Consider the following 13,033-nt stretch of genomic DNA (forward strand, 5'->3'; position numbering starts at 1 on the left):
GATTAAAAAAAATTAAATAAGTTAATTAATTATAAGAAACATCATATGTTTTTTTAAATATAATAATCATTTTTCTTAATATCTTTCTTTTTTGTATCAATAGGAATAATTTAAAAAAATTAATAAATACAAAAAATAACTCTTATATTTAATATTGATATCAAGTCAACAATTAAGTTATACATTAAAAACTGAAAGAGCATGTCAATGAATTGAGTATAATGTATGTTTATATTCTTCAAACTTCCGTGGGAAGCAGGAGAGATTCCTTACTCTCCCTAAGATTATTTTTTGTAGTCTTCAATTTATAAAACAAAGAAAAAAGATATTTTTTTGTCCTATTTATAGGGCACTAAATTTTTTTTATATGAATGTACTACTTTCAGTCCTAATTATAAGACCTAATTGACGAATTTGAGGAAATTAAGGAAGTAAATTAAGTTAGTCATTTGTAATACTCCTCCGGTCCTTAATATAAGACCTATTTAACTAATTTGATTAGATTAAGGAAGTTAGGTAAGTTGGTTAATTATAAGAAAAGTGACACATTTTTCCTAAAAGACCATAATCATTTTTCTTAATACCCCATCTCCCTCTTCTATTTGATTATGGTTGAGGGAGTATCCATATGGGTAATTTAGAGAAAATTGATAAATATGAGAAATTGGTCTTATATTTAGGACCAAAACCAACTCAACAATTGGGTCCTATATTAAGGATCAGAGGAGTAAATAAGTGTTGTCATTCCTAAAATATCCTTGCTAATTAAGTGTATTGGCTAGAATTATCATTATTAGAACGACTATCTTGGAAAAAATACATAAATATGAGAGATAAAATGGATTGGGCTCTTATAATTAGGACCAAACTAAAAGTCAAAAGGGGTCTTATATTAAATACCGGAGGTAGTATAACTTAATAATTCATTTATTATTGTATTAACTTTGTTTACATAAGGTATAATGTATATTAAATAGAGATAAAGTTAAAAAATTATTAAATGTTAAAAGAGAGTTAATAAAATTTAAAATTTTCTTAGTCGGTATGAAATATGTCATGAGTAATTTACCCATCATAGTAAATTGCAATTTTCTTAAAAAAGCTAATCTCTATGCACCACGGAATTTTTTTTAAAAGCGTGAACAGTACTCGTGCGTGGTAATCGGTAAAGGTGTTTGATTTGTTAAAAAATAGCATTGCACGCACAACACGCAATGCGCGGGTGATTTTTTTTCTTTATTGTTTTCCGTTTATAATACTACCTCCTATCTTTAATATAAAATCTTATTTGACTTTTATTTTGATCCTAAATATAAGAACCTAATCCATTTTATCTCTCATATTTATGTATTTTTTTTCTAAAGTAATCCTTCTAATAATAGTGGTTCTAACCAATACACTTGATTAATAAGGATATTTTAGGAAAGACAACACTTGCTTGTTACAAATAACTAATTTAACTTCTTTCTTTAATCTCCTCAAATTAGTCAACTAGCTCTTATAATTAGGATCGGATTTAATATTAAAAAGGTGTTTAAGAAACTGTAAAAATACTTTTCAATAATATTTTTTTATAAATTAAGACAAACTTTTCAACGTATTTATTTTTAAAACCAGTATTTCTATCTAAATCCCTCCTAACATTTTGTTTTCGGATAAAATAGGAATTAGAGACCGTCTGATTTGTTTTCCTAAAAATAGGGTGTCAGACTGTCAGCAAGAAAGTGAACACACCCGCCGATGAAAGTCTTACACCTTACAGGTGAACAAATGAGTCGACCTTCTAGCAGGGAGGACCAAAAAAGTGTTTAATATATGTTAAAAGTAATTTTTTTAAAAAATAATTTTATATAAATAGAGATAAGTTTTTTTTAGATATTTATTTTGTATATTATCAAATTATTTTTTAGAATTATAATTTGGTTCCCATCTTCTAAGTGTTCTCTAAATGTTCAATTTTATTGGTTCAGTTGGGACATAATTTGGCCAATTTCCACCAACTTATGTCTTATAGCATTATCGTTGGCGCTGCATATTCTTTTGGTCTTGACCACAACAAATGAGAGTTTCAAAAATTTTAAAAAAAATGTCAATCCAATTTTATATTTGTACCACTTGTCTTTGTTCAACGAATAAAGATTCTATTCTTTTTTTGGGTTTTTTGGTTAAGGCCTCAAAGGATGCTTTGGTTAATGACTTGGGAATGGGCCATAATTTCAGGACGGTTACGAAAAGGGTATCTGTGTAATACAAAATATTGCTACAGGTGAAAGTGAAATTTTGAAAAAGATTCAGGACCAAAACGAGAATTCATCCAAGAATTAAATAAATATCCGGCCTGTATATTGTTTGGAAGCGCCACGACGTTCAGGAGTCGAAAACATCTAGACGGGAGTTGTCCGGTACAGTGGCCGCCTTCTCTCTCAGTTTTCCTGCTCATCCTGCTTTCGTTCAGCGACCCATGGCGATTCAGTCTGCTCTTAAGTTCCACCTTCTTCTGTGCTTATCAATCCTCTTGCTTTCATCTCCTCATGCTCAAGCTCGGAGGGTCAAATACTGCGGTGAGTTTGCTGTTCCCCACTCGTTTGACCTGTCTTTTTAATCGAGCTGAGTCAGTTGAGGATATGAATTTAAAGTGAGTTTCTTTAATTACTTATACTGTCCCGTTTAATTTGTTCTGGTTGCTGATTAGTGTTACTTATGAATCTTATCTTTGATCCAAACTGATGATAATTGTACCTCTTCTCAGTTCTCACCCAGTAGGTTTTCTTCTCTTTTACTGGTTACTTTTCGTCTTTTGAAATTGCTAGTAGAGTCTCTTTGCTTTCCATGTTTTCATTTGTGATCTACAGATTTTTAGTTTATTTTTCTATTTAAATCTGCTTTTAGATTTCTATTTTTGGTTAACTTTTTCTTATATCCTCTATACTTGTGTCATGTCGATTTTGAGCTTCTGGCTGGCTGACGTAGTTAACTAGCCACTTCGATCAACTTCTTTCAGGTCGTGATATATATTTTGTATATTAATATTTCGTCTCAAAATCCATGCAGATAAAAAGCAAAACTATGCTGTGAAGGTGGCTGGAGTTAATATAATGCCTGATCCCGTGGTGAGAGGGAAGCCTGCTACCTTTAAAATATCAGCTTCTACTGGTGATCTCTCTCTTCTGTTCCTTCTTTCTATTTCTCTTTATTTTCATTTTATATTGGTGTTTTTCCAATTTCCGTCATGCTCTTTCTTCTCACCTTTTGGCGCATGATAGACTGTTTTCATTTCCTTGCTAGAGGATGGACTCTGTCAAACTTCTATCAGGGTGAAGCTAACCACACTTAATTACAACATGGTTGAATTTGTTTGTATTTCCTTTTACAAAGAAATAGAATGATTCATATATAAAATATACTTAAAGATTCGGGATTCTTTTAACAATTAGATCGAACTTTTTTTTTTACAATTCATTATGTGTGTGAGAGATGCTTGTGTAATTTAATTCTCACCGTTTGGTTGCTTCAACTAATAACAAGTGGAGTTTCTGCCCATCTTTCTTGCAGGTGAAGCTATTTCCGGTGGGAAACTAATAATTGAAGTTTCATACTTTGGGGTGCATGTCCATACAGAAACCCGTGATCTATGTGATGAAGTGTCCTGTCCTGTTGCACCAGGCGACTTTGAGATTGCTCACACCCAAACACTGCCTTCATTTACCCCGCCAGTTAGCTTCATTATACCAACTACTTGTTCTTTGCAATATTGATTAAATACATTCTAAAAACAGCAATTTATCTCATTCGAATGATGACAGTTTTTTATCAGCTAAATTAATTGTCCTCAATTATATTTTCATGATCATAAGTTTTGTTGACATCTGTTTGGGGCCCGTTGAAGTTCCATTCCATGCATGCTGGCATTACTGAATATGCTTAATAGGGCATTTACAAAATTGAAGTTGATATGCTATCTCTCCTCGAGGATCTGAGCTGCTAAAACCGTTGCAATGTAAATGCTACAGTATTGATTTCTTCTCTTATAGTGTTAAACATCACTGGTGCATCTTTGATGCTTGTAGAGTTAATAGCCTATGCAATTGATTCACTTGTTGCCTCTAAAGTAACTTGGATGTTTTGCTTGCCCGATTTGGACTCTTTGATATCTACGCCAAGCTAGTTGGTAATGGTTAATTTGCAAGCCTTTCTGGAAAGGGATAGTTGAGTAGGTTCTCTTACAGTTCCCCCCCCCCCCCTATTTTATCAAGTTTTTATCCTTTCTTGTGACACTAAGTTCATCTGATGTTTCACTCAAAAAAGTTCATCTGATGCTAATTATATTGACAGTGAGTATGTAAAAGATAGCTGAGCAGTATCTTTTACATTTTTCTTTTACCCCTTTTATCAAGGTGTCAGCCTTTGATGGTTTCACTTTCTTGTGACACTAAGTTCATCTGAAACTAAATACCAAATTGTCATGGCAGCAAAACGTCCAATATTTCTTGACAGCATGAGATTTATGTTTGCGTTTTGATGGCTTCTCACTCTCTTTCACGCACACCATTGGCTCTCTGAAAGTGCATAATACCATAACTAGTCATATCATTTTCTTAAAATCGCTATGAGTGCACTCTTTCTCTATATTTTTCTTTAAGTACTTGCAGCTCTAGCATTTATATTGGCAATTCACCCTATGGTTATAAAGTTGATATTCTTTTGAAAACTTCTAACAATAGCTACTTATTGACTGTCTGTCTATCTTAGCATATGCTTATACTCAAATCCCTTTGTTAGGTTAATCGATAACTTCAATTTTGGAGTTTTTAAAGTTATCCTGGAAGCAGAATCATTATCGACTGTCAATTGGTTCAATTCCTTCTTTGCTTGACAATGAAGAATAATTTAAATTCCCATGTGTGAGAGGGAGCCTGTAGTGCATCGTATGTGCCTTGAATTTAGCCTTTATGCATTAGGCCTTACTTTTGTGGGAGTTGTAAATTATAGAAGACCTGAAATGCCTTCTCCATAAACAACTATTAATTGTGAGACTGTAGAAGCATAGGATGGGATAGGTCTCTTGTGTGCTGCTAATTGCATATTCATGTCAAGCTTCCATCATCTAATACCCTTCTTTTAGATCAACGCCACTGACATCCAGTGTAACTCCTCTTCCCTTGTCAGAACTTTTTTTGTTTTAGTTTAATGAATGTTTTAGCCATTTTTGCTGCTTGAAGGATTGATTCGCCTTTTGTATGATTTGTATCTTTTACTCTACATCTTCTTCATGAGTAACTTGGACTCTTTTTCTGTTGTCCTTTTTACCTCATGTTTGATTGTTATATGAATGTTTTAGCCATTTTTTCTACTTTAGCAAATGATTTGCCTTTTGTACAATTTCTGTTTTATGGTTTAGCACAAGTCTGCGTTTTAATGCTGTTAATTTTGCAGGGTTCCTACACTTTAAAGATGACGATGGAGGATGTGAACGAAGAGCAGTTATCTTGCATTAGCTTCAACTTCAAAATTGGTTTTAGGTCTTCAGTGTCGGATGTTTAAACGTGCTTTCCATCATTGATCTCCTATGTTCCTGTAGCCTTCAATTCGTAGTTGTTGAGTGTCTTGTTATATGTGCTATGTGTATGTCAGCTGTCCCAACGCATGAACCAATGCAAATTACTGTGCGAACATATATTTGATTGTATCAGTGGGTCTGCTCTGCGGACTCTGAAGTGGTATTTGCATAGCATGACGCAGTTTCATGTTAACCTGATTTCCTCCATGAGGATATTTTTCTCACGCCAGAACGTCTGATGTGGCGTAACGTTTTGCCCCTGGGAATTCACCGGGTAAAAAGTAAAGGTTCGATGCTGGCTATTACTTTCAAGATCATGTCCAGGATCTTGAAATGAGTACGGCTTGAGCTGTAATGAGAAAAGGAATCTTATAATTTCAAATGCGAGCGTGTTTATTTTGTTTTTGTTTCCACGCTGTAAGATCGCCTTTCTCCGAAGTTTCTGTGATGCTGACAAGTAATCATTACGTCTTGAAAATTGACCGGGAGTTGTATTTAGAAATAAAATAAAAATAAAAATCATGCCTTATAATATGAGTGGAGATAAAGGAAGCACATCTGTACTAAGTATGTCATGTTACAGGCTCGCTCAGGCGCCCATTTGCATATCCACAAGTCACGGCGGCCCTTGGGCCAATGGCCTTCTATTAATCTTGGGCCAGTCACATGTTTTATTTCATAATTTATAATTTTGTAAATTTAGAATATATAATTACGTATATGCATACGTTTCTTTTAATTTTTTTTTCCATGCTTATTAAATATGAATATGTTGATAAATATTGTCTCTTTTATTATATATATTTTTGGATTCAAACATATAATTTTATTATTATACTCTTCCAGTCCTTAATATAGAATCCAATTTTTGAGTTGGTTTTGGTTCTAAATATAAGACCCATTTCTTATATTTATCAATTTTTTCTAAATTATCTATATAGATACTCTTTCAACCATAATCAAGTAGAAGAGGGAGAATGGTATTAAGAAAGATGATTATGGTGTTTTAAGAAAAATGTGTCACTTTTCTTATAATTAACTAACTTACCTAATTTCCTTAATCTAATCAAATTAGTTAAATGGGTTTTATATTAAGGATCAGAGGAGTATATATTCATGATTATTTCCAATATTGTTATCCCATAATTTTTTTTTTTCGGTAGGCTAACTTCTCCAAAATAGGAGAGCGTTTTTTGACCAGCAAAACAAGGAGAGCGTTTGCATGTTTTTTTTTTTTGGCCAAAAGAGTTTGCATGTTATTCACCGATAAAATCTTATATTAATAATAAGATTCGAATTTATGAGCCACTCTTTATCAAACGCCTGATGGACCTTAGTGGTAGCATTGTCCCATTGGATGTCTCCAAAGAGACTCAGCACTATCCCATAATTGAACCGTGCCTGTTGATGAACCTCGTGTAATCATTCTGAATTGGATCCAGATCTTTACACCTGATGGTTTGGATCGGATGGATTATTTACCCACCAATGTGCCGGATCTTTTTCTTATTTAAAAATAGATAAAGTCCAGATTCAAGGGCATTGCCATTTATCGCCAAGCTGCCAACGCTGTTCTGAGTTCTGACTGTCACACTCCGGTCTCTGCGTCACCTTCCTGGCCCCAACTCCGACCGAAGACGGAGAAGACAGACGTAGACGCACGTTAGTATGCTTATTTTCCTGCTTATTTCTATCTTCATTCTTCTCATTCATTGTTTTATTTTTTGGGGAGAGTTGTAATTTTCTAGGCGAGTTTCGCTGAGCCTCTGCGAATTTGCCTTTTTGCTGACACTTAGGGTTCTGATTAGCTTTCGCTGGGATATATGTCGCTGTTTTAGCTCCCATTACTTGTCTCATTTGTCGTTACTTCTTATAATTTGGTTTCCTTACATGTATCGGATAAGAATTGACGAACTGGGAATATGTGATAGCTGCCTATTTTGTATCTTCAGCAACTGGGATGCATGGGTCTATGGTATACGCTCGGAACTGGGCAGTTTTCTTGCTCACAAAACTTATCATGCAATGGAGGAGGGATTGTCGATTCTTTTAATATGGCAGATTGATTAAAGTTTAGAACTTTAGAGCATTATGTCCTTTTTCATCGATGCTATCATATCTCTCTTTTTCCTATCTGATAGCTTAGTTGGCTTGTTGACTTGTCATATCTTCTTGTTTCGCTTTCCCATCCTAATATTATTACGCCTAATATGATGTTTATGCTTTTGATTATTGTGCTTTCTTAGTTTCTTTGGGACTAATATTCGTACTCTTCGTTTGTAATTAATTGGTAGGTTTTACTAAAAAAAATGTATCATCGATGGTGGACTTAAGCTGAAGTTGATTTTCATGTGTTGGTCTTTTCTCTTGTCTGGAGGCTGTAATATGTGATGCTCAGTTTGGAAGTTTTGCAACATATCTAATGTGATTGCGCTTTGAAACTTGAGAGATATCAGTTTAACTTCTCAAAGGGTCTACTTTATAAAATCCCATTATAAGATGTCTTTTATCAGGTGTTCACTTTCTCAAGTTTGTAAGAATGATTTTTTTTTAAAAAAATCTAATGCATTTTGTCAGTGGACTATGCCTATTTCTTCATCTGGAAACAGTTCTTATGATAGCAAAACATACGTACCTATACTTGCAATCTGGTTCATGTCTGATATGGTTTAATAAATTAATCTTGGGCTCCTGTGGTTCTTGTGTCTGACAGGTCTATATAGGAATAGTCTTCATTATTTGTAAAAATGAGACAGCAGGCACAGTATGGTGATCCATCGTCCAATGCTTATGTTGCTGCTCAGATGCATCACATGGCTGATCAGAGGATGGAAACCAAGCCTAATAATTTTGAAGAACAGCTCGAGGCCTTCACTCCAGAGAGAGAGAATCCATACGCAAATTCCAAGCCAGAGGTTCAGCGAAGATGGGAAATGGATGGATCAAATATGATGAATTCGATGGCATCTTGTATGTCAATGTAGAAAATGTGCTGTTTGTTGCTCCTGCATGCACGCTTGTGAAGTTTTCTTTAGATGGAGACATAACGAAGTCAAAGCTAGATGTCTGAATTACAAGCTTTTATAATTTCAAGTTTTAATGAGTGAATTTATTTATTCTAGATGCAGTGAACATGTTACTTGTCTTTTTCTTTGTCACTGTAAATACATCCAATGCTTTGGTCTTGATAGTCTTGGTGGCCAGTGCATAGGTTAATAAGCGGTGTTCTGAATTGGTGGGGGCATTCACTAAATCATTAGATGTGTAGTTTTATTCAACAGCATCTGTCTCAGTTCTGCCAATAAGTGCCAATGCCTCATGCTGCTTGGGGTGAGGGGCCTGCATTAGGACCCATTAATGAAGGACTTAATGATGTGTTATGATACAGTGATGCCTATTTTTTTGACACGTGCTTTATTAGTGATTGGAATTGAATAAATGCGACATGCTGATCGTTTCTCAGGGAATTAGGTATCTAGAATGGGAAAACACTTTCCTGGTTATTGTTATCTTTTTCAAAATGTTAAATCATGAAGCATTCTGTTACTAAATGAGATATGGCGTACCAATATCCCATGGGTCAATTAGGTTAGTTTCTTTCTTCCAGAGCGAATTGCTGTTGGCGTCATTTGATTTGGTTGAGCTTCAAAATCTGTCTAAGTGCCGCATTTTTTGGTTTAATATAGTGTGCTAGTCTGTATGCATCTTTTTTCTTACCGTACATTGCTAATTATAGAAATTACTTACATCCTTAGCATCGTTAGAATCAATTTGTAATATATTGGAAAATTAAAAATTTCTTGTTTGTTCATTGATTAAACTTTAATAATATTGTTGTTCACCAACCATTGCCACATTTGCAGAAACTGTCTCACTTTTGAATTTTCGTAACATTAGTTTGTACGTGTGTAATGCCAAGATCCTGATGTCCATATCCATCAGGGACAGCATTTTTGAATTCCTAACTTAAGGAAACCATTGTCTGTCAGGTCAAGGGGGTGATGCTCCAAGATCCTTTTTTCAGGATCAGAGGCCGGATCATAAGATAGCTTTGCAGAATCAAAGCAAAAACCTCAGATCTCTGGTCCATAAAGAAGACACAGATGTTATATATGAGGCGAATAATTTATCACAAACTTATGAAGGTCTTGAGCAGAGGTTTCTGGATGACATTCTAAAGCTATCCAAAGAACAGAATGATGCTGAAGATGTAGAGAACGCCAGGCACAGAGAGGTTAGTTAGGACATTTTGTCTCCATTGTTTTTTCCAGTTTATTTTAACATTGTTAATTTATTTCTTCTGTTTTTGAAATGACTGAATTCTTCTCTGCCTTTCATTATCTTTTCGTCTTTCATCTCTTATTGTCTTGATATGTGATGCTTCAGAGGTCAGACCTCTGATGGAAATCGGAGCACCTTGTGATCTTTGCAGTCTTATTTAGTATGGATTTTTTTTTTTGAAAAAAAAAAATCAAATGAGGTGATATCAAACCAATTAACTGATTGGTTAGACTTCCACACACAGTGAAAGGTTTTGATTAAGGCCACTTAGGTCCTTCTGTATGGAACTGTGATATTTCTTTTATAATGAGAATGAAGTAAGTCAACATTAAATGGGTGATGGAATGTGCTGAGTGTTTTCACTTTGTATTAAATGCGTGACGAGTGTGCTAGTTTATTAGGAAAGGAGTTAGCAAGCCACTAGGTTTGGTTCATTGGTGAGAGGTATGAGTTCGCTCTTAGCAGGAGGGAATTAGCCTGGGAGCTCAGGTTTTGACAAGTTTTACTTGGTGTCCTTTAAAGGGAAGAGCTTGTCAGTTGTATATAATATGTAAATCTTCCAACCAAGGTTCTGGCATATTAACATAACTCAAGCTTGTCCGTTTCCTTGATATTTAAAAAATTTAAAGTGACTATGGCGTTTTGCAAATTCACATAAATAGAAACTTATACACTACATTTGCGTCTTTTAAAGCAGAAAGATAAATTTTCAGTATTGTATGATCTTGATATTGTATTGAATATTAGTTCTATGACTCTGATCCGTATCTTTCTATGCTGAGTTAGGTTCATCTTTTAGCACCAATTCAACCCTATTTAGTTCTTGGCTGCTTGTAGCTGCCTACTGCCTCCCCGGCCTCTTCTTGGAAATTCACCTTTACTGAGGATAACTTGCATTCATAGATTCACAAACCAAAACCGTGAACAAAATTTTGCTTACTTGAATGCTTTTTGGGAGCATGGTGAAGGTGGGGGCAGATGATGTCCCCCCCCTTCGTGTTTTTGAGAGCATGTTATCACAAATTTTAAATGTTCTCTTAAATCAATTTTATGTTCTAGCCATATGTTAACGTTGTTTCTGAATTGTGTAATTTCAGAAACTAAATGCTATCAATGCTCGGTATGAAGAAAAATTGGCGGCACTTCGAGCTCAGCATGCTGGCAGGAGAAATGAGTTTCTTCAAAGAGAATCCAAAGCAAGACAACACCAATACCAGCAAAACATAAGAGATCCTCACCCAAGTAGTGGCATGCCTCCCGGCGATCCTTGTGGTTACAATTCTGCTATTGCTTCCACGGCAGTTGGAGATATGCAAATGCAACGTGGCTATGCAGCCGATCCCTACGATCGATATGGGGAGCGTAGTCGATTTCTTGGAGGAGGTGCAAGAGTTCAAGAATTTGAGCCTAGAGGATCATATCCTGGGGGCCGTGTTTATGACACTGGATCGCGCCACTACAACTGAGTTGCCATAGCCCATAGGTTCAAATTAAACTGCTTATATAGATGTATCAGTGATATGCTCAATCTGTGTCTACGAAACTGTATCTTACGCATTTATTTCCCATAACGAGGATTTCTGGCTAGCTCTATATAAATCAAGCTGTGAAAGTATATTAATAATCCTTGGGGAATTTATTGAAGTAAATTTTGACATGAAAATATTTTTATTTTCCTGGATCAGAAAGACAAAAGGACCAAGCCAATGACATTCTTTGTCTGGCCTTTGTCTAGTACCGGAGATTAGAATGCAATGCAGAATTATTCTTTTAAGTGAAAAATGGAGGGTTATTCTTTGAAACATTAGATGTATCTATTTTCTGATTTACATTTTTCGGTGTTTGTTCATTTGGTTGTTGACTTCGTGGAAAATGTTGGTTATTTTGAGTTTACCAAATAAGCAATAAAATTCATAATTCGAGTCCATGAAAATTTCTCAATAGACTAGACTGTGAGCGCATCTATATAAATTATAATGTCACATCTGTATGTATACTTATCGTTGTCCGAGTTTGTGTTCTTGCAAGTGACTGAGAACACTCAAAAAATCACTTTGGGACAAAACTTGTAAAATTACTTAAAATAAGCTAAGCTAAACACCTCCTAAATTGTCTTCCAGTCCGTATCGTATTTAACCAAACTTCTACCTGGGCTGGAATATGCCATTGTTCGAACTCTTGATCAAGAGAGATCTTTTAGGAAGACTAAGATGATAATTAACGTTGTATATAAAATTAAATATTGCTAATTTAAAGTTGTTAAAGAAGTTTTGATTTAAACAATGATATGTTTAGGGTGAAAGGCTACGACCTCAAGTTATGTGCAAAAAGTTAAACATAAAAAGCATTGAATCAATTTATTTAATTTTGGCCCAAAAAAAGCCAATTAAGTTAACGAAGGATTTCCCTGTTCCTTGTCCTATGGGAGGAGGAGACAACGATATGCTTTGATAAAAGATCTCTTAGCCCCAGATCAGTTGTCACTGTCAACCCATGAGTGACCATCCTGGTGCTTCTTAGTATTTTTACCCATTTTTAAGGACTACCTTGGTCTTCCATCATTTTGACTTTTTAAATATATATATTATAGCCCTTTTTACTGGATTGGTGTAGATCCTATTTAAGTAGAATAAAAAAAAAGAAAATAGAGCGACGTTGAGATTTTTTCGGGTGACAATGAAATATTTTAACAAAAAGAAAAAAAAACAGAGAGAGAAATAAATTTCGTAGGCGCGCACATACATGTACATAATATCTGAATCTCGTCACGGAACAATATATGATGTGTCGAGCAGAAGAGAAATTACTTTAAATATCGGAATTAAATGTCACGCACATTACTAATGATTCGTACCAATCATAAAAGGAAAAGGACATTATTATAAAACAATAATTATTTTCTCATAAATTGCACTGGATTAATTTGATTGATAGTTTTGATTTTTCTCATTTCTGGCATTAAAAATGATTCCCTCATTACCGGATTGTCCTAATGCATGAACGTTTTTCATGTCATAAATAACTGCAAATTAATCATTACACTTTTTATCTTTTAAAATTACATCAGTTGATTTCAAGAGTATTAAAATAATAAGTACTTAAGTTTTTAAATACGTGAACAGGCACAAAATTTAAAATATAAATGTGTTACGATTAATGAGATTCTTCCAATATTTGCTAATATTTTTTTGAGAC

At 34.5% G+C, this 13,033-nt stretch overlaps 2 protein-coding genes across 3 annotated transcripts; both read left to right on the forward strand.

The window, feature by feature from the left end:
* Positions 1 to 2,370: 2,370 nt before the first annotated feature.
* Positions 2,371 to 5,781, forward strand: LOC114762875 (putative phosphatidylglycerol/phosphatidylinositol transfer protein DDB_G0282179). Its single transcript, XM_028952474.1, has 4 exons — positions 2,371 to 2,561; positions 3,052 to 3,153; positions 3,553 to 3,713; positions 5,434 to 5,781. Exons 1-4 carry the CDS (start codon positions 2,462 to 2,464, stop codon positions 5,539 to 5,541), a joined length of 471 nt encoding a protein of 156 aa, XP_028808307.1. The 5' UTR covers positions 2,371 to 2,461; the 3' UTR covers positions 5,542 to 5,781.
* A 1,144-nt stretch (positions 5,782 to 6,925) lies between these two features.
* On the forward strand, positions 6,926 to 11,612 carry LOC114762870 (uncharacterized). 2 transcript variants are annotated; one of them, XM_028952468.1, is made up of 4 exons: positions 6,926 to 7,219; positions 8,271 to 8,527; positions 9,547 to 9,791; positions 10,936 to 11,612. In XM_028952468.1, exons 2-4 carry the CDS (start codon positions 8,305 to 8,307, stop codon positions 11,302 to 11,304), a joined length of 837 nt encoding a protein of 278 aa, XP_028808301.1. In that variant the 5' UTR covers positions 6,926 to 7,219; positions 8,271 to 8,304; the 3' UTR covers positions 11,305 to 11,612. The 2 variants fall into 2 exon arrangements, with proteins under 2 accessions (XP_028808301.1, XP_028808302.1); XM_028952469.1 differs by lacking the exon at positions 6,926 to 7,219 and adding an exon at positions 7,310 to 7,532.
* The last annotated feature ends 1,421 nt before the right edge of the window (positions 11,613 to 13,033 follow it).

The sequence above is a fragment of the Neltuma alba genome, unplaced genomic scaffold (genome assembly GCF_004799145.2).
Source record: "Neltuma alba isolate B1F8T4 unplaced genomic scaffold, ASM479914v2 tig00011245_pilon, whole genome shotgun sequence".
Lineage (NCBI taxonomy): Eukaryota > Viridiplantae > Streptophyta > Magnoliopsida > Fabales > Fabaceae > Neltuma > Neltuma alba.

Coding starts and splice junctions, on each gene's coding strand:
- LOC114762875 (XM_028952474.1), top strand. CDS start 2,462: ATGGCGATTCAGTCTGCTCTTAAGTTCCACCTTCTTCTGTGCTTATCA. Junction 2,562..3,051: donor TCGGAGGGTCAAATACTGCG/GTGAGTTTGCTG, acceptor AAATCCATGCAG/ATAAAAAGCAAAACTATGCT. Junction 3,714..5,433: donor TGCCTTCATTTACCCCGCCA/GTTAGCTTCATT, acceptor TTAATTTTGCAG/GGTTCCTACACTTTAAAGAT.
- LOC114762870 (XM_028952468.1), top strand. CDS start 8,305: ATGAGACAGCAGGCACAGTATGGTGATCCATCGTCCAATGCTTATGTT. Junction 8,528..9,546: donor GATGAATTCGATGGCATCTT/GTATGTCAATGT, acceptor ATTGTCTGTCAG/GTCAAGGGGGTGATGCTCCA. Junction 9,792..10,935: donor AGAACGCCAGGCACAGAGAG/GTTAGTTAGGAC, acceptor GTGTAATTTCAG/AAACTAAATGCTATCAATGC.